The following is a 22,474-nucleotide window of genomic DNA, read 5'->3' on the forward strand; positions in this document are numbered from 1 at the left end:
CTCACTGAGCCCAATAACCCTTTAACATGGCACTATATTCTGAGATGCTTTGCCAGTCCGGTTGCTTGCCCTCCTTCTTCCATGTTATCAGATGTTGAAGGTCCTCATCCGCAAACTGTGCATCAGCAAGATCCGTCGGTATCCAACCGTCATCCGCTGATATTGTTGTTGCTCTTATGTCTTCCGATTGTATCTTCTCCTCGTGACGACAGCAATATTTGCATCCTGGTAAACATGGTCGACGTGAGAGAGCATCAGCATTACTATGAGTTGTTCCTTTAGTAGCTGTTCGAAGGATGTATTTGTTAGAAGTCTCTTTCTTCAGATTGGGTACCAAATCAGAACTTAAAATCGATTTTGTTGCTCCGGTGTCTACTGTAGTTACACATTCTCGTTGATCAACTTTTCCGTTCAGCCATAGGTCGTTTTGATTTTGATGTAGTCTGGAAACGTTAATTACGGTACTGGGGGCGTCAATTCTACTAGCCAACCTCTGCCCCACAAAGTTGGCTTTTATTAGATTTTCCGCCCCTTCGTTAGAAGGGGCCGATCGTGATAAAGGATCATCTTCTCTTCTTTTGCGCCATCTTGTCGCGCAATTTCGGCAGTAGTTATCTTTTAGGCGGTGTTTACAATCACGACGTAGATGGCCTTTTTCACCACAAATCCAACATTAGGGTACACCATGCTGTTGGGGTTCACGTTTCACAACCACCTTCTGGCAAGAGCATTCTTCATGTACTTGGCGTAGACGTACGTTACTTTTTGATGCTTGCTTTGCAACGGCATCCTTGAGTTTTCGTTTATCTGACAAGAGAAGGGATTGCTTGAGTTCCAAATCACGAAGGGCTTTGATAAACGTATCCAGGGCAGTTTCGTCTCTATGCTCGGGGTCTGATGTCGGATACGACAGCAATGTCAACCGTTCGATATCTTGTGCCAGCTGGTGAATGGATTCACCAGATCGTTGCTTTCTGTTTCTAAGCTGAGACCGATAAATCTGTTTCATGTGTTCTTCACCATAATGTAAATCCAACGCGCTAACCAGAACTTCATAGTTGAAGTGGTTCTCCGCCGGAATCGTCTGAAGAACCTCTGCTGCTGAACCTCGCAGGGCCAGTCGTTCTTTTCCGTTCCAACAGTTACTAGTTGCCGCTGCTTCGAACTGGGTTTTATAAACGTTCCAGGACATCTCTCCGTCAAATGCTGGTACCTTCAAAGTTCTTCCGGATGCGTGATCTAACGGCGTGGCCATTTTTTTGAATTGCTCCAATTCTCGCTTCAATTTGTCTATCTCGTGATCTACCTTAACGGTCTGACGATCAAGTTTCTGCTCGATCATTTCTATTCTTGTTGACTGTTCTTCAATCTGTTTTGCCACTTCCAATTTTACGTGTTTTAACTCCTCTGTCTGTCGTTCGGACTGTTCCTTGATCTGTTGTTTTAATTCTTCTGTCTGTCGTTCGGACTGTCGTTCGGACTGTTCTTTGATCTGTTTTAACTCCTCTGTCTGTCGTTCGGACTGTTCCTTGATCTGTTTTAACTCCTCTGTCTGTCGTTCTGACTGTAGTTTTATTTCAGTTGACATACTAAGCAGAAGTTCCATCATTTTAGCGGTTGTAAACGCGCCTGTGCTAATTTCATTGTCTTCGTCAGCACCATCAAACTTGAATTCGTCTGGGTTCTTACCTTCGTCAATGAGAGCTTCTCTCAGACGTGCTACTAGTACTTCTTTGTTGCCACTTGTGACAAGGCTTCGTTTCTGTAGTTCTTCTCGTAGCTGAACTACGTTCAAACCACACAGTTTTGACATCGTGTTCTTTTTCTATGAATAGTAATTCGCTGGTCGAAGATCCCACTTCTGACACCAATGTTATAATACTCGCTGTCGTAACCGATTTACGATGCGACGGGTTCAAATTTTCGATTGAATAAAATACTCCAAACAGTTATTAAACTTTATTTACAGAAGAAATCAACTAATCGTTTATTTCTAGCAAATTCAAATTAACGCAACAATTAACTTTTAAATTATTCAAAATCTATCGCTATGACAACGTCAACAAAACAAATCAAATATCGCTTTAAATAATTCACGAAATCGCTATTCACAAAATAACAGAGTCACGAATTTACAAAATCACGAATTTCACTAATCGCTAATCTTCTTGCGACGTGCGCTTATATACTCTTCGCAAGCGTCGTTTCTAGATTCTTCTAGATGGTCCGATTCTAGCATACTCTAGAATGCTCCAGTCACTAGAACATTCTAGAATACGCTAGAACCTAGTGCGTTCGGTAGCACGGTTATAACAATATTTTAAGGCAATTGTATGTATGAATTACTTTCATCAATAGTTACAACCACAGGTTTTTAGTCATTTTCAAGGTCTTTCTGATAATTTTTCCTACGTGATCTCCACTTTTTAATTATGTTTGGATCAGTCAGTTTATTTCTCATTTATTCTTAAAAAGTTTTAAATTGTGTGTATTTTATTATTTCCTTTATGTTCTTTCATTTCCATCTCATCTCATTTTTTGCAACGACTATCATTTTCTTCATTTCAATCACCTTTTTATCTTGCAACAACTTTCAATATTTTAAAAAAAAAATAATTTGCAATGTTTCAGTGGTCTCAACACTGACTGAAATCACAAAAACATCCACTTTTAACTTCAGACAATTTGCATTCTTATTGTTTTAAATTAACCGCTATAGTTTTTTTAATGTTGTTGCTCCTGTGCATTTGAAATGCTCATCTTACTTACTAACAACCTTTCTATTAATATATTTGTGAACGTTGGTTTACTTCTGCTTAAAACTGTCGAATGTAATTGCTTCCTTCCTTCAACGTCATCTTGGTGTCATGAAAGCATTCACCGTTGAAAGTAGGCAATACTCACAGCATTCATTCCTATCAGCTAATTTGTTAGCAGCTAGAAAGTATATTTCCAATCGCACAGATTTTTTTTTCTATAGTTTTAAATTTCGTTAAATAATTATTTTCAAATTATTTAAAAAAATTTTTAATTCAAATATGTCTTCATATTTTTTCATTTCAACTCTCAATCAATAAATAACTGATATTTTTCCATTCAGCGTTCAAAACATTAAAACACGAAATGAAAAGCAACTCTATTTATGACATTAAATATTCCCCAAAGTTAGGCACTGATAAAATTAAGTTTTAATTATTAATTTTCTTACTTTTCTTAACGTTAATTTTCAAAATTTATAAAAGTGGTAGCAGTGTGTTGTCAACACACCACTGTGTGTTCGAAAATTAATATTAAAAATGTTGATAAATCATACATTTTCATCCTCCAAATTCATAAATAACAGAATCAAACCATTCCACAGCGCATTATTACGTTATTATATTCTGGGCAGAATTGCATAGAACAAATAAAAATCCAAAAAGTAGATTTTGAATCGAGGGCAATAAAGTGGGAGAGAGAGCGCTGTTTGCTTGGCATTTTATTGATGAACGCCGCGATGATCAAACGGAAAGTTTATCGCTGACGTGCACGTGCCCAAATCAATGAAATTCAGCACATTAAGAATTTTATTCCCTAATTATCGAGTCTGCCATTCAAAAGGATTTTTATACCCCATACAAATGTCTGCATGCACTGATACACGCACTGATTTACAAAGTAACTTGGACGCACGTGTTTGTGCACCACGCGTATGAAATTTAAATTTGGTAATAAATTTAGGTTTGCGCAATTTCAAACTGATGACAACGACTGATGATAAATGTTCAATCATTTCATGGTTTTTCGAAAGTAACAAAAGTGTTGATTTCAGACATTTTTGGTGGGTGGATTTTAACAATTTTTGAGGGTTTTTTAGCAATTTATCAATTTTTTTTCACCCACCCATAATTAATATAGCGCAATTATTATTTTTGAATTATTATTTTTATTAATTTAAATTTTAACTCTGTTGTATTTATATTTAGGTGACTGCGGCCTCAAGGCCAACACTTGTCAACGCCTTAGTGTCATGAAATTTTTTTTTATTAAATAATTTTTACCAACTAAAACATTTAAAAACTTTAACCAAACATTAAATCCATCTCAACTGCAAAACAAATGTATATTTGCCAAGTTTCTTAGATTTGGGACGACAATTGAAGAATGTTTATGAACTGAACAAACTTGATAATGAACTGGAATTCGTCGCGTCACATGACATGACCAAATTTGACGTTTTCATCACCTATATACTTCACGCAAGACTGCTGAGATGTTGGATCATCTTGTCTGACTTTTCACTCATTAAAAATATATTTTCGTTAGGGAGTGGAATCTTCGACAAAATTGAAAACATTTGAATCAAATGCTATTAAAAAACAAAGCTATTCAAAAAGTTGAAGCTAAATGAAAATTTTCTGATTTTTTTTTTCAAAAGCAAACTAAACCTACAATTTGAAAAAAAATCATTTAAGAGCCAGTTACTTACGAAGGTATATTCATTTTTTTCTGCACATGAAATGAAACACAACAAAACACAGATAATTATATCAAATTGGTTATTATTGTCACTTTTCAACCCACTAAACTTTTATTTTTAATTTCAAACTTCAGATTGCGCTCGTATCTAGTTCCTTCTAATTAAACGATAAATTAATTGAGTTTTTCAATAAATAAATAAATGTTTAAATTAGTGAGTTTAAATATGTTACGAGCTGTATCAACAACATTCAAGCAGACGTTCAACCATCGTATGTGGATCGTGTGTGATGAATCTTGAGTTATTTTGCGTGCTGTCAGCTGAACAAAACTAAACAAACAAACAAAAATAAAATCCAAGCATTGGTTTGGTGTTCGGCAAATGTATTTCAGGTACCTAATGTTTAAAATGGATTTTTGACTCTACATTAAACTGGCCACTTACAGACTAGCAAAAATAGTTGAAACAACTATCTCACATCTTATATGCATCATTTACACAAACTAAGAGTTTCCCAGTGAACCGATTTTGAACAAATTAAATAATGCAACTAAGAACAAGTTAATATTTAAAACTTACAAACATTCGTAAACAATCTAATAAAAATTGAAATTTTCATGCGATAATCACAAGTGTTCTTCACATCAGTACTTTACTTCTTACACCATTTAGTCGAACATGTGAATTTGCAATGCAATTATCAAAAACCATGTCAAAGAACACACACACACACAAACATACAGACAAACACACTCACACACACACACATGCAATATTTATATTTGGACATTCATAAACTCCAGCGTAGGTACGAAGCAGCGCTGGCGTAACTGACGAATGAAATTTCTCAGAAACTCTTCAAGAAGGAATATAAAAGTTTATAATGTACTTGTTTTCAATTTGGACGGTCGTGTTGCGTGTTATTTCTTGTTATTATTAATGTCATTAATTATTGCCATTATTATGTCATTATTACTATTATCTACGGCATGGGCACGGGCTGTACTGCTTCTGTAATAATTTTCGAGTTGTTTCCTAAAGATTTAGTCCTAAAAATTTAATATTATTTACAAATTATTTTATTTCGAAGCTTTTTTTCAAATTAGATCGGTTGGATACTATTAATTTAAAAATTCAATCGTTTATCTATGTTTAAATCAACATCAGATAAAATAAATTGTAGTTATTAATGTGTAGTAAAATTATTTTAAAGTTGCTAACTTATAAATTTGGTTGACTTTGGGTGACTCGTGTTTGCAGATGCGAGTTGGAGATTAAAATGTTTTTTGTGATGTTGTGTGTTTGTTGTTGGTGTTGTTGTGTGGTGTGTTGTGTTGTTTGGTTGTGTTGTTGTGTATATCACGTGATGTTGTTTGGTTTTTGTTGCGTTGTTTGTGTGGTGTTATGTCCTGAGTGAGGAAGCTTCTTAATACAACGTTATCTTTAATGTTGTCGTTGTTATTTTGTTACATGGTAAATAATAAATATTATTATTTATTTAATAAATTATTTTTGACATATTATAGTTTGCGAGTTTATTATTCAGACTTTCTTTCCGATTTATGCAGAAACATTTTCCAACTTGCACCATAATTGTCAAAAAGTATTTCAATTTAAAACATTCCAACCATTATTCAAAAGATATTTCATTTTCAAATAAACTTCACATTTCCTAAATTTATTTCTATCACAACAACTTTTTTGAAACATTTTTATCATTCTTACTGCAAATCCTCTCAAAACCTGATCCCAAAAAGCTGCAGGGCTCTGCGGAATGCACCCCAACACCCCACCACCACCACCTGCAAGATGGGTGCCAGAGATAGAACGATTAAAACATTTCAATTATTTGCATTGTCCTTCTTAAAACTTTAAGTTGGTTTTGTTTAATTTTGTCAAAAATAACAAAAGATTTTCGTTCAGCTGTTGGTAAGGTTTATATTGTGTTGGGTGTTGCAATTTGTTTACAATGAACTATTTTAAGCTGGTGGAACTTCATACATTTATGTTCATCTTTTGTGTGAACAATCTTGTGCGTGAACAATCTTGTGTGTGAACAATCTTGAATATGGATTATATTTACTAAATAAATTACTTATAATCATTGTTGAATTCATTTGAAAGTTTAAAGTTAATATACTCAATTAATCAAACATTCATTTGTGAGTTTCATTTTTATTTCAATTTTAAAATGATTTGTCTATTATTTTCATTGATAATACGTGTTAAAATTTTGAAAATTCATCAAAAAAATGGCCTAAAACAGAATACTAAAATATGAACAACTTTGATTTGTGAGGCGCGAATAAGCAGGTGAATGTTTAAAAACATAAAAAGAAGTTGATTAAAGCAAATTTTATGCAACAAATTCAATGTTGGTGTTCATATACGAAGATGCGCTGTTGTTTGGGCGAAACAATTTTTTGAAATTTTGAAAAACCATTCGTAAATCTCTGGTTCGTTGTTTATTGGTTTAATGACCGCCTAGTTTAGCTGGTTGTTTGGTTGGTTGATTGCTGACTGACTGAACAGTTGTCGGTCGGTCGGTCGGTCGATCGGTTGGTTGGTCGGTTGGTTGGCTGGTTGGTTGGTTGGTTGATTGGTCGGTCGATCGGTCGGTCGGTCGGTCGGTTGGTTGGTTGGCTGGTTGGTCGGTTGGTTGGCTGACCGACTGAACAGTTGGTTGGTCGGTTGGTTGGTTGGCTGGTTTGTTGGTCGGTTGTTTGGCTGGTTGGTTGGTCGGCAGAAGGGTAGGATGGTCTGTTGGTTAATTGGATGGTTGGCTGAATGGTTAGGGTTAGGGTTAGGTTTAGTCAGTTTGCTTGTTGTTTTTCTTGTTAATGTTTAATTTTGCACGACTAAACTGCAAGAAGATCTATGCAAGCTTGTTACTTCTGTAACATAATAAGTATCGAAAATATCGAAATTTTGTAAAAGTATAATTTATTGTATGCTGTTGTGTATGTTTATGCTGCCGATTGGTGATGATTTTGTTCGTGATGATTTAGTGTTTTGATGAGTTTGTATGTTCGTATGTTTGTATGTTTGTATGTTCGTAGGTTTGTATGTTTGTATCGTAGTATCGTAAAAGTATCGTATCGTATCGTATGTTAGTATGTGTGTATGTTTGTTCGTTTGTTTGTTTGTTTGCTTGTATGTTTGTATGTTTATATGTTCATATATTTGCATATTTGTATATTTGTATGTTTGTTTGCTTGTATATGTTCATAAGTTTACATGTTTGTGTGTTTGTATGTTCGTATGATTGTGTGTTCGTACGTTCGTATGTTTGTATGTTTGCATGTTCATATCTTTGTAGTTGGAGTGCTCAGTTTTTTTCTATCACGGAATCGTTCTGGAGATGTGCGAACAGTCTGCAATGTTGTTTTATGCCCATGCAGTCGGTACTGCTTTATTATCGCCAGCGCACAACTTTTGAAGCTTAAAAACCCGGAAGAGATTTCGATTTGTTTCCAGGGCGTGTGAGTGCCTGCGTGTCTGCATCTGTCCTCCAGTTGAAGATTTCCTGAACAAAATTTTCAAATTGTGCTTTTTTTATGTATGTTCTATTTTGAGCAGTTTTTTTTAAAGTTTTTTGGAAGATTTTTTATTATTTTGCTGAAATCCAGAAGTATTAACTTGCTTTGAAACAATTGCATCTAACCAACCAGTTGATTGTTCTTATAAAAATTTAAAATCAGTTTTAACCCTGCAACAAAATTCTCAATAGTTTCAACACAACAGACAATGATGGCATGATAATAATGTACTAGTGAATGACAAGCTGGCTGTGGACTCATAAAATATTTACCAGGCAGATGTCCGCCATTGTTAGTCGAATATAAATATTTTTCAGCAACATCTGATTGCAATAATGATAGTAACAACAACGTTGATGTATGTTAAAATGTTACTCTATCCGAGAGAACTTTTTCCGAAATCCGTCTGTAAGCCTCTTTTGGAATTAGGGCTCATCAAATTAAAGCAGAAATTTGCCGCGTGAGATCGTTTTGGTTGTTTTTTTTTAATTTAAAAAAATAATTCTGAATTAGCGAAAGTTGTTTTTGTTTAACAGCTGCCACCATTATATTTTGTTCCGAGCATCGTGTCTTCACTGGGTGCAGACCATCTTGAAATCATTCGAGAAGCTGCCACACCAACTTCAAACGCTTTGATTTTTTCAATCAAAACATTTGAGAATATGTATTCATCTATATGAAAGGGTTGGAAAGTTTTAGTTTGTGGGAAATTTCAGTCTGTGGAGAGCTGCAGTTTATGGATGTTTCAGTTTGTAAAAAGTTTCCGTTTGTGGGTAGTTTCAGTTTGTTTTTCATCAAACATAGCAAGTTGCAGTGTAAAGCCTCCAAACATCTTAGTGGGACACCCCTCCTTATCCAACAAAACTTTTTGAAGTTCAGAATGTAAGCAATCCATTAAACCATCAAAAACACCCACTTGCAAACAATTATGACGTCTGTAAACAACAAAACACCGGGGATAATAAGTATCAATACAACAAAGAATGCATCTGTATCAATGTAACTAATACAACAATATAGATACATGAGGATCGATAGAATACAACAAAAAATGTTGTCTGCACGCACACATGCATGAATACATTTATACATACGTACAAAATACTTAATAGTATGTGTGTGTGTTTGTGTGTGTGTATAAACATGTACATAAACAAGCAGACAGAGCGCTCAATACACAGATGAATTGAACGACCAATCAATTGGACCAATGGCAGTGAAGATGCAAGTCACGTGATGAACCTTCGATTGACACGTCATCCAAACGATTTAATGACGTCATTATTTCTTCATTTGACCACCTCCCTGGATGTATGGAATGTTTCTTATATGTATATATATGTCTGCAATGCTGCAAAGTTTTATATAATTGTGTGTATATGTGTGTGTTTGTTTGTGTGTGTACGATGATGGTGTGGGTGCGTTTTGTGTGTGTGTGGTGTGTGTGCATTTTGTGTGTGTGTGTGGTGTGTGTGTGTATATACAACATATAACGTATTTGGTTATTAATAAATACTTCTTTATGATCTGCATGTATTTGATTGTACGTATGTATTTGGGTGTACGTATGAATTTGATTGAACGTATGTATTTGAGTGTACGTATGTATGAATGTATTTGTGCATGCGTGCGTGCAAAACATGCACAAGTGTGTTTTTATTATTCGCAGTGGCGGATCTAGAGTAGGGCTACCTGGTGGGCCATGCATGGATATTTTGGCCACACCACTCCAAGTCTTGGTGGCCCTCTCCACCAAAATTTAAAAAAAACTAATTTTTTTTAAAATCTTGGCTACTTCCCACTTCCCTGTAAGTTATCCCTAGGTCGGCCACTGATTATTTGTATGTAATTATTATATAATGGCATGTGATGATGTTGAAATATGTGGCAGGTCTTTGTACCTGCAAATGAAAATGTGGCTGACAATTTTGCTTTTTTTGAAAATCTTTGTTGTGTTAACTATTTACAAATTTCTTGACACATAATTATGCTAATGTTTTCTTAATAGCTGGCTGATTTGAGGTTCATCTGTGGCATGTTTTTGAGCCACAGGCGCGCTTCTTATGCTTCAACCTTCGGCGTTGTGAATACATGGATCGCTTCCACAACCAATGCCAGGCGTCTTAACCATTACACCACTGCCTCGCATATTTATCTCTTTCGTTTGGTCTGCAGTTAATTTTTTAAAACAGCTTTTAAACTAATTTTTCATAAATTTTCACCAAAATGGAATTAACAATGAAATGACAAAAAGTGGGATTCTCCATTTAAAAGCTTCCAACTTACCATAAATCATTCTAGTTACTACTACTGCTTGATGTCATGATGATGATCATCGTCGTCAACATCATTATCACCATCGTCAGTCTCATCATTGCATCATAATAATCAAAAAAAATTTATTTTATCATTATCATTGCCAATGTTCATTTTATCATTATCATCATCGTCATCATTATCATCATCATCGTCATCATCATGACCACCACCACCACCATCATCATCATCTTTATCACCTGCATCATGACCACCATCCTCATTATGATAGCAGTTCTTGTAATGGCGATACGACGATGACGACGACGAAGATGATGATAATGATGATGACCGTGATGATGACGATGATGATGACAGAGATGATGATGAAAATGATAAAGATGATGATGATGATGACAAAGATGATGATGATCATGATGACGATGCTGCTAATGGCGATATAGAGGACCTCATTAAAAAATGTTGAAGCAACGCGGGTCATATTTCATGCAAGGTCAGTCCAATTGTTTTATCAAGTCTGAGACAGTTGCAGCAGCGCATATAAATAAGCATGGACCTCCAACAACAACAACAACACTGCCACACACTTACATACATAACGGTGGTCATCCTGTGGTGGCTGTGGTGGCTGAGGTGACGGTGGTGGTGGACATGGAAGAGGAAAGGAATATCTCTGAAAAACATTTGCAATAATTATTTCTTGCGCACTCCGCATAGCAATAGCGATGCATAAAATGTTGGACCTCGCGTGCTCCCAGCCACTCTGATGCGTCAACGTTTTATGAGGCGTTCTTCGAGTTTTTTTTTTTAATTTTTTGGTGGAAACATCATTCAATGACTTGTTTCATATTTGAGACGTTCAACAAAGATGCAAACGGCAATTGTGAAGTATCTGTGAATATTATGCTCCTCTCATTCAACCAAAATTTAGGATTAGAACAACTAAATTTTACAAACTTGAAATCGCATGAGCGTAACAACTAACAACATTGGAAGCATGAAAATTTAAAACAAGGCATGCAAACAGCTGAAACACTAACACGCAAAACAAAATCATCATAAACAATAAAATAAAACATTCGGACAGACGCTCAAATTACCACCACACTGTCAATCAAGCACACAACCGAACAGACACACAACTAAAAAATCACGGCCACAGAAGTTTGACGACAACATTAATTGCTTGAATTTGAGCATCAGAACGTTGAAGCTACAGTTAATACAAACAATCACAAACATCACAGATGAAAACATTGTATGTAGAGTTTATACAGCTTTATTAACAAGACACCGTACGCACTCTGCCTTGGGCCCACATACTTTTCAAGGACCTACGAAAAGCAGCAGAACATAAAATTTAAGAAAAAAGAAACACACGGAAAATTTATTTGGATTTCAATTTGCGAATTATTTTAAAAATGAAATGAGAGAGGGTTTTACGACTTTGAAAGTGCCTAGAGCTTACCATGGCTTTAAAACGGCCCGGATATAAACACAACAAGCCAACATACAAATATACCAAAATTTTATACAAACACATATCAATATAGGAACATACAAACATTGTATACAAACACGCACAGAAACATAGAAACATACATACAAACATTGTATACAAACATAGAGACCAACATGCACAAATAATAAAGGTCATTCTTTCTAAATTTCTCATCAGCTGCATCAACAACGAAAAACAAAAACCAGACATCACATTTGATCACTGCGGATATCATTGCAGTCGAACCAAGACGGTGCGTAGAAGAACCAGGCGCCTAACCATTAGGCCATAACGTCGACCAGCTAATTCATAAACATAAGAAGCATAAACTTATCAAAAACATGTTGACATCTTAAATGTACATATGCAACTCATAAATATACAAGCGAAATTGCCAATCGCAAACATACAACACAGTTATGTGAAAATGATTATTAAAAACATGCGCGAATATCATACAAACATACAAACCACAATAATACAAGTTTCTTTTTACAAACATTAAATCACATACATACAAACATTTGCTATAAATGCAAATAGGAAAAACAAACATCTCATACAAACATCTCATACAAACATAAAACCATACAAGCATCTCAAATAAACATACAAACATTTCAGATGAGCATACAAACATACAAATATCCCAAATAAACACACAAACATACAAACATCCCAAATAAACACACAAACATACAAACATCCCAAATAAACACACAAACATACAAACATCCCAAATAAACACACAAACATACAAACATCCCAAATAAACACACAAACATACAAACATCCCAAATAAACACACAAACATACAAACATCCCAAATAAACATACAATCATGCAAACATCACGAATAAACATACAAAATACGTAAATTTTCAGACGCCCACCACGTAACCTCCCATTCATCCTACTCAAATTTGGCGGAAATTGATTCCTCTAAAAAGATTCATTCGCAATTTCTATAGCACCTAAGTAAGTAGCTGATAAATAAATTAAGATCATCATTAAATTAATTAGCATTAACTTAAGGTTATCATTAAATTAATTAGCATTATCTTAAGGTCATTATTAAATTGATTAGCATTAACTTAAGGCCATCATTAAATTGGTGAGCATTAACTTAAGGTCATCATTAAATTGGTTATGAACAAACAGATGTAAGACTGTTGTAAAGTGAAGTTTCTTTGAAAGTAGTTGATCAGCTGCTTGGCTGGCATACGAAGCGAGGATGGAGTCAGTAGAACGATCAAATAGGTGGACAAGTGGACAAAAATTAAAATTAAAGCCAGAGATGAAATTAAACAACAATGGAACTATTGGTTGACGAATATTCTAATAAATCCATCAAACATCTGTCTAAATTATATTGCACAATTTAATCACTTCAAATTCAATATTCAACTACAAGGAAAAGACCTTTTCAAAAACTATTAATATTAAGAATATTTTATTTATTTATTCTTTTTAATTTTATCACATAAAAATTTTAAAATTGTCTGTTAGCTAAAAATTGCATAGTTTGCGTGTTGAATATTTTCAAAGAATTATATTATTATTTGGTATATAAATTTTTCTTTTAGAGTGCTACTAACTTCACTACAAAAATTTCATGCGACTGATTTGAAGGAAGGCAACGAAAGGAACGTTGAATGGATGGGGAGGAATTGAATTTTTGAGAGATTTTGCACGGGAGCGCCTACCTTAGTAACATCTAAGTCTCCATTTATGTAAAATGATTATTTTCAAAACATTCCAATTAGAAATGTTCTTTAACACATCATTTCCAATTGATGGCAATTTGATTTGTTGCTTATTAAATGCTTCACCAAACAATTTAAATATAAATCATCCACTTGGCAGGCCTATGTCACTTTCAATTTTATTTAATTAGTAACAAATTAACTCTATATAAGACAAATATTTCAAAATGATTTGACTTATCATAATTTGACGTAAAACAAACTATTGCGTCGTAGCACGTAAGATGTGTTATGTTACGAGATGAACAATTATTTAATTGCTAATTTGTAATAAAAATCATGTTTTATGTTTAACAAACATTCCAATTTGTTCACTTTAAACAAAAAAAATTAGTCACATTTTAAAATGGCACTCAAAACTACTTGTTGAAACAAAAATAATCCATTCATTTTTTTCATAACTCCAGTCCGAAACGTGACGATGCATAATAAAAAGCAAGGGCCATTCACTTGTCCCAGGACATCACAGCTCATACCAGAGATGCACCGAACTGTCAATTTAATTTGATAACATAAAATAAATTCAGTTATATTTTACAAAATTTATGATGGTTTGTGGATGTTTAATAATTTGCTAACAACGTTAACAATTTTGGTGAGTTGTTAATGGGGAGTTGTTAGTGCCACGTACTTCAATATCTTAAATTCAATGAATAGTCAAAAGGTTGATACACACTTCGACTGAAACCAAAACCGAAATCTAGAAACCAAAAAACCACAAATATTGGAAAATAATTAATTTTTAGATCAAAAAACAAGCTATTGAGAAAATTATCCAAATCTACCGGTTCTTTATCAAGATAACATTCAATCTCTTGTTCAATTTTTAATTTTTCAAAGCTATTATGGCTAAAATAAAATTCCAGATAATAATAATTTTTGATCTGGAAGCAAAAAGTAATGGCTAAGGTTAAGTTACGTAAGTTGCAATATTTGGTCCTTTATATTTGCTATTCGGTCCTTTATAAATGAACAAAGTCGAAGGCGAACACAAAATTTCGGCCAAACATTCGGCGCGTTTCTAATTAGTAACAACTCAAGCCCCTCTAACTTAACTCACGTATTGCAATCATCCTTACTTTCACATATTACATTTACATACTTCTCATTGAAAAAAAAACTGATTTTTGTTTGTCGTTATCTACAAGTGGAGAATGAAAAATTAGTGCAATTAAAAGTTGCAATTGAAAATCTAAAAGTGTTCAAGTGAGTGTTAGAAACAACTGGACTGCAAACATGATTCGCTACGAACCACAAAATTTATCTTCCGAGTTGATGACAACGACGATGATGATGATGGCGGTGGTGGTAGTGGTAGTGATGACGACAAAGATGATGATGATGACGATGATGGCGTTGATGAAGATGTTGAGAGTAGCAACAACGACGTAGATGATAAAAATTTTGAAGATGACGATGAAGTTGAGGCATTGACAAAAGTAATAAATATGACAAAGATGATAGCGATGATAGAAACGATAAAGATGGCAACGGTGATGATGAAATTAAGAAGAAAGAAGATGATGCAGATGACTCTGGAGAGGAAGGTGACGAGGATGAAGATGAAGAAGATGAATGTTGGATTGAAATCAAACGGGAAGTTGTAAAAGTTTCGTGAAGAAAAATTTTATGGCAGGTCGCAAACATTTGGATCCCCTCGTACAATCTACTTACTCGTCACGTGACTGATTGTAACATTGGCATAATATAAATTTAATTTTTTAAATTTATTTTTATTACGCACGGTTGCCAGTGCGAGAGTCGTAAAAGTTTTACTAATTATATTTGTGCCGTCGTGTGGTGTTCAGCCACGCTTCTTATGTTCAATGATTTCACGATCATGAAATATTTAAAAAATCAATTAAATAATTAAATATTAAATATGTTATTAATGTAATTAATTGATTAATTAATTAGTTTTTTCATTGAGTTGGAGAATTGTGAACATCAAACAACAAGTTTAAATGTTTAAATGGAAGATGTGACGCCGAACATGCATATGAAGAAGTAATGGAAGGATTGAGAATCTTAAAATTCAGCTAATCAGCTCTTCATGTAGCATTCGTGTGACTAACTAGCTTATTATCATTTTATTTATTTATTGTTGCTACTTTTTTGTCAGGGCTGGAATAAATAAAATTTTAAGGTTTGACGCAAACTAATCTCAAAATTCATACACGCCCTCTTGAAATATTCATTTCTTGAAAAATATGCAAACCAGAAGCTCTCAATAAGTTGAGATTAAATGGGATGTAAAATGAGTAAATTTAACATCTTCAAACATTCAGCACTTATTTCGCAATGTCTTTGAAGGTGACTGACTGTATGGCTCTATTAATTTCTCATGTTTTACTTAATCAGCCCCCAACTTAATGTTAGCCAGTCGTCGTCGTTCTTGTAATTTTTGTTTGAATTTTTTTTTCTTTTCGCAACGGTAGAAAACTTTCCAAAAAATTTCTCAAAAAAATTTGGCCTGCACTTCAATGTTGAAGCATTTTATTAAAAGGTTCTAAGTTTTGTTTTTGACATAGTGCTAGAATGTTGGTCAGGTGTGATCATTCCTGACACAATGATTAAAAATATTATTACGATAATAATGTGAGCATCGCGTTAATAATAATCTGAAGCGTTTAGGCTTAATAAGTTACGTTCGTCACAAGCACTTGATGCAAAACTCAATAGAGGAGCATTAATCTACCGACAACTGCACTCAGTTAAAAAATAATTCAATGTGAACTAAATAAAAAACCGTATGATCTCAAATGCTGTTTGAAAACTGCCCATCAATTAAATAACTTTTTGCTCTAGAGTTGAAAATCGTTCCGCTAAAAACTAAAAAGTTTCAAAGAGATATAAAATCTTTCCCATAAATCTCCTCCAATGAAATATTATGAAGCAGAATGATACGTGTCGTGATGTGAACAAGAACGGCAACGAAAGTCGGGCTGGAAGTCCAGACACGCCACCACGGCGCTCCAAACTCCATTTTCCTGGAATTGCTGAAATTGATTTTGATGGTTATGCATGCCAATCACAATGAAAACCAATTTGCATACATACGCATGTCCGTGTGTAATTTTTTGTACGTAAGTGTGTGTTTGTGTGTGTGTATGGTGTGTGTGTGTGTGTATGTGAGTGTGGCGTGTGTGTGAATGTAAGCGAGTGCCGCATGTATGTGTATGTGCAGGTTTATATATTATACATGAGTGGTTGATGCGTGTGTGTTTATGTGTGTGTGTGTAAATGTTTGTGTTTGTGCACATGCGGACCGGATGGAGGTGGATGGAGTACGTGTGAGTGAGTGACGAGTGTGTCAGTGTAGTGTGTATGATGGCGTATGTTGCCCGTACACACGTTTGTATGCACATGTGTTTGCGAATGTTCTTTAAAGTGCATGTATATCTCAGTGTCTGAATAACGAATGCATTCTCGATTATGTCATGAAGCAATAAAAACTTGAAAACAAAAGTGCATTCATTCCTCGCTCTCGAAAATTATTTACAAATTTTTAATTTTTAATTATTTACAAATTTTTAATAATTTACAAATTATTTACAAATTATTAGCCATGAATATTGAGTTGTATTCAGTTCAGTTGAAATGAACATGGATATTATTCTGCCGGTCAGTTTAAACTGGGCAGCATGTGCATCATTTGATTGCTTGTACCCTCTTTCCATCTGCACACAACCACATTCTATGAGAAATTGCCTTGTTATTGAAGGATTGTTGTGGGATTGATTTTGTTCTTTTTGATGTGATGTTGTTGAGGCTGTTGTCTGGAGGTTGCTATAATGTTGTTAATGGGATGTAGTTAGTAGGATGTTGTTGATGGGATGTTGCTGTGACGTTGTTGATGTGATGTTGTTGATGTGGTGTTGTTGCAACGTTGTTGTTATGATGTTCTTGTAATGTTGCTGAACGCTGTTGCAACTATTATGATTGGTTTAGTTGTAGGAGTTTTTCATTCTAATTAAATTTTTCAGTTGTAATTTTAGCTGAGTCAGCATGAGAAGCATGTGCCATGTGAAAAATCTTGTTGGATTCGTTTCCTCTGAAGGGGAACCTTCCACATACTCTCACCAAATTGCACGTTAAGCTGCTACGCATTTTGTTACGACAGGATGATGTTTTTATATATTTACAGTTAACGGATTTCACTAAAAACAAAGAAAGATGCATTATTTTGTGTGTGGGCTGGCATACATGTAGGTGCTGTTATTCGTGTTGTGGCTTGCAGATACTCAAACACACACACACACACACACACTCACACACACACACACACACACACACACACATGTATTTGAAGTTCAATGATTTCTTTATTTATAATTATATTTGATTGTTTATTTATTTGTTTATTCATTCCTATTATAATATAATATAATCTATCCAATAAACATTGTGGAAAGAGCAAGAAGAAAATGAGCTTAGAACATGATTTACCACGCCCCACAACAAATCAACTGCTCTTCATGTACGTGTGGAAACATGTACGTGTGGAAACATGTACGTGTGGAAACATGTACGTGTGAAAACATGTGCGTGTACTGTTTGTGTATACAAACCGGCATGCAAGTTTAATAAAAAAAAATATATAAATTGTGTGTATGTGTGTGTGTGAGTTAGGAAAAAAATTAAAGACTAAATGTTTGATGAAATTAAAAGTGAGAGTTCTCATGTGCCATCCCGTTACGTTGTCTTATTTCAATTTCCATGTGTTGTAAGAAGGGAAGTAAAAACACACAACACACATTGTGTGCGTGTGTGTGTGTGTGAGGTGTGTGTATGTATGAGGTGTGTGTTTGTATGAGTTGTGTGTTTGTATAGTGTGTTAGGGTGTGTGTGTGTGTGTGTGTGTGTGTGACGTGTGTATAACCTGTGTATAAGGCAGCCACGGCAGTCGCGAATATGTGGCTGCAGATGGTTGCCACGTGTGAATGCAGCGGGCAAGCGAGCGGATAGATTTATTCCATGCTTCATGCTACAATGAATAAGAAATTAATGTCGTTATGACGTCATCATCAAAAGAAACAAAATGCAGCAACAACAACAACAACAAACCAACATAACAACAACAACGACGCCAACAAACACAAACAACAGCAAATAAATGTTAACAATTGAAAGAGACGACAAATCAAAAAAAAACACCACATAATGAACAACAACATATTAACCAACACCAACCAACAACAAACAACAACTGCAACAAAACAATAATTTTTAACAACAAACCACAACAGCGAACTACAAATGACAACAAACAACAACAAACTACAACAACAACAACAAATTACAACAACAACAGCAAACAACAAACAGCAGCAAACAACATTAATTGCGACCAACAAAAACGAACGATATCAACATACTCATTAATCATCTCCTCAGTCATCAACATTTTTCATAATCTCGTGAAGGGAAAAAATAAAACACGAACAACCATTTTAAAACTAACAATCAATCTATCGTCACTCAGGATGTTTCAAGAAAATATTGCTTCTCATTTCATGCAGAAAATTGTTTTGTGGTTACTCATCAGAGTGGGAATATAAGTCAAAGTCCCTTTAAACAATCACTCAGTTGTACCTACCTACTAAGTGCAAACTGCTTTGAAATCATTGCTGCTTGAATTGAACATGTTGAATAATTTTCATTTTTAAGAGATCATTCTGAAATATTATTTAACCATCTAAAATGATACTCATCTCACATACAAAAACATACACAGACGTAGGTAAATTCGTTTATAAGCACGTACATACACGTACACAAACACACGTGCATTTGTACACACATGCACAAATTTTTATTCCCACGCACACATACATACACATACACATACTTACTCATACATACTTTGTTAGGCGTTTTAAATGCGTGCACGTTAAGAACATGAATGCAGGAGATGATCAGAAAGAAATTTTTCAAAGTATGTATTTTCAGATAGCGATATTATATTTCTGCTACTAATTTAAGAAGTGTCTGACACGTTCAACTAGGAGTGTAACATATTTATTTTTTGCGTTATTATAATTTATATTTCTATGTTTTTATATATTGTATATCTATGTTTTTTATGTTTGTTTGTATGTTTGTATTGTATGTTTGTGTTAGTAAGTTTTCGTTTGTATGTTTGTGTTGGTATGTTTGTATGTTTTTATTTGTATGTTTGTGTTGGTATGTTTGTATGTTTATGTTTGTATATTTATATTTGTAGGTTTTTGAATGTATATATGTATAAATGAATGAACGTATCAGGTTCATGCATCACGTGTCACAATCTCCTTTAAATCGTGTTTCCACTCATTTATCTTGCTACAGGAGTTGCTCTTTGCACAGGCAAGTCATGAATGTGAGGTCTCATACACACACACACACACACACACACCACACACGCACTCACACATACATTTTGTTGTCGACTATGTTTCATCTTCTGTTCTGTGCTTTACATATCAATTGATTCCACGTAATTCGTCCAACAAATTTTCATACAAGTGTACAATTTTGAATTATTTCACCAAAATAATTTTGCACTGTCCAGTGTCCAGTTTATTTTATTTGAATGCTAATTATCACGCCAGCTAAAAACATTTGTAGATAGCGACTTCCGTGTCAGACTAATTGAAATACTTCGAAAGTCTTCAAAATACTTCAAACGTTTTCAAAGTACTTCAAAAGTCTTGAAAATATTTAAAAATACTCCGAAACATTTTGAAACGTATGGAAACACCAGCAGTAGCATCAGATTGCACGGGCATATGTTTGATGTCTTTGCTGGAATGACGAAGTTCAAACAAGACGTCGCTGAGCTTTTTCGTGAACATTTATTTATACAAAACGTCACAACAACAAAACATTCAACAAAACCGAATGGTTAATCGAGTATTTTGTAATATATAAAAATTCATTAAATTAAAAACTAATAAAATAAAAAAACTTACCTAATAAAAACTTACACAATAAAAACTGTTTAGAAATTTAAAGTTGAATAAATTTCGACATTGCCTACCAACTATCCAACCTACATGATGACGTGTTAACACTCCAATCCCATCTCGAGTTCTCCAGCCCAACGATGTCACGTAACCCTTAGTAAGGTCCATGCATTCCCTTCCATTTCATTTCTTGTTCCTGCTCCAATCAATGTTTATTTGATGCAGTTTCAAATTGTTCTTGCAATGTAAACCTGCCCGCCTGCCTGCATGCAGACTTCATTTCATTGAAAAACATCCCTTCCATATCGCCAACCAACCAGCAGTTGTTGAATTTGTTTTGTTGACAGTTTTATTGGTGAATAAATTGTGTAGGAGTCTAGAACTGTTCGCAAGTGCTTTGGAGTATTAACATAAGCAGATTATTGATCAAATTTATATAATGTGTTTATTTTTCGAACGAAGTTTTGTTTGATACAAAAGTTGTAAAGTTACATTACTTACGATGTTTCGTTACTCTTTTCATTGCAATTTATAAATGCCCACGAAATCGTGTTCGTATGGCATGTGATTTGTACAATTGTACATTTCTATTTTTGTTTTTTTTCTGATTAATTCAACAATTCCGATATCCTTGTGAAGTTTCTTACAGAATTATTTCACGCATGAATGGTCCCTTACAATTACTTCCCCCATCCAAGAATCAACCAATTCTCCGACGTCACTTTCTTTGCATGTTCTGCCCACCACCTCCACACCTCAACACTCAATCCTGTTTGTATTATATGTACAAGTGTTTGCGCGCGCGCGCGTGTGTGTGTGTATGTTTGTGTCTGTGTATGTGCATGTGTGTTTGTGTATGTGTGTTTGTGTATGTGTATGTGTGTTTGTGTATGTGTTTGCGTTTATTTGCGTGTCGACGAGCTGCTCGTCCTATTTGTTCTTTAGTGCATTCTTGCATATGCCCTTGCTGAACTTTCAAATTGAATGTTGGCGTCTCCCATGCATTCATTCAGATCTACAGACTCATGATGAATGAGTACGTACATGTGCTATGTGCCGTGCGTAGTGCGGATTTCAAATTCACAAATTTGAGAAAATATGCAACCAGCGGTGGTTGCAACCTGCTTGTGGCCAGCGACCACCCATTTCATGACCGACAGTGCAAAACGATTTATTCGCAACTCTGCTATCAGAAAGTTAAAGCTGGTCTTAAAAAAAATGTGTACCTTTGTATGAGAGTATGTGGGTAAGTTTGTGTGTTTCTATGTTTGTATATGTATTTGTTTGTGTGTGTTTGTGTGCGTTTGTGTGTGTTTGTGTGTGTATATATTTAGGTGCACGTATTTTTGTGCGTTAATGTATAAATATTTGTTCACATAACATTGACACAACGTTGAAAATTAATGGTAGTTTTGTTATTTGGAGGGTCGTTTTTGTGTTTGTGATGTTGTTGCTGACAGTGTTGTTGTTGCCGTTGGTGATGATTATGATGATGACGGTTGAGGTTTTTGTTGTAGTTTTTTTTAATTCTTTTGAAAATTTTCTATTGATCGCCTTTACTATCTGTGTTTATGTTTATATGACTGTATGTTTGTATATTTATATGTATTTTTACATGTTGAAATGTATGTTTATATGTCTGTGTGTTTATATATATATATGTATATATATATGTTTATATATGTGTTTGTATGTATGTTTATATAAATGTTTATATGTTTGTTTAATGTATGTTTGTTTGTGTGGGATTGTTTTATTATGCCATGCTGAAAATTCTATACAATTTTTTGACGAATCATCCAATTGTTTCATGCATCAGTGATTTCTGCTTTCAAACAAAATCGCTCAAAAGTAACTTTCTGTCTTGTTGAGCAAGACTAATGTCTTGCATGTGTAACGGTGTTGTTTTTAATTAAAGAAATTCCGTTTTTAAGAATGAAGAATATTGTTTAATTTTTTGCTTTTTCTAGAAAAGGCATTGTGTG

At 34.3% G+C, this 22,474-nt stretch overlaps 3 protein-coding genes across 3 annotated transcripts; 1 reads left to right on the forward strand and 2 right to left on the reverse strand.

The window, feature by feature from the left end:
• Positions 1-1,663: 1,663 nt before the first annotated feature.
• On the reverse strand, positions 1,664-1,813 carry HELRODRAFT_77458 (hypothetical protein; the record flags this gene model as incomplete). The annotated part of the gene is made up of 1 exon (XM_009018061.1): positions 1,664-1,813. A coding segment is annotated over one exon (150 nt), but the record flags the coding sequence as incomplete, so codon positions are not given.
• A 5,951-nt stretch (positions 1,814-7,764) lies between these two features.
• Positions 7,765-10,147, reverse strand: HELRODRAFT_171337 (hypothetical protein; the record flags this gene model as incomplete). Its single annotated transcript, XM_009018062.1, has 4 exons — positions 7,765-7,985; positions 9,241-9,349; positions 9,691-9,743; positions 10,072-10,147. 4 exons carry the CDS (start codon positions 10,145-10,147, stop codon positions 7,765-7,767), a joined length of 459 nt encoding a protein of 152 aa, XP_009016310.1.
• A 6,995-nt stretch (positions 10,148-17,142) lies between these two features.
• Positions 17,143-20,432, forward strand: HELRODRAFT_171338 (hypothetical protein; the record flags this gene model as incomplete). Its single annotated transcript, XM_009018063.1, has 5 exons — positions 17,143-17,166; positions 17,958-18,038; positions 19,280-19,281; positions 19,416-19,480; positions 20,152-20,432. 5 exons carry the CDS (start codon positions 17,143-17,145, stop codon positions 20,430-20,432), a joined length of 453 nt encoding a protein of 150 aa, XP_009016311.1.
• Positions 20,433-22,474: the final 2,042 nt, after the last annotated feature.

This window comes from Helobdella robusta (assembly GCF_000326865.2).
Source record: "Helobdella robusta unplaced genomic scaffold HELROscaffold_20, whole genome shotgun sequence".
NCBI classification, from domain to species: domain Eukaryota; kingdom Metazoa; phylum Annelida; class Clitellata; order Rhynchobdellida; family Glossiphoniidae; genus Helobdella; species Helobdella robusta.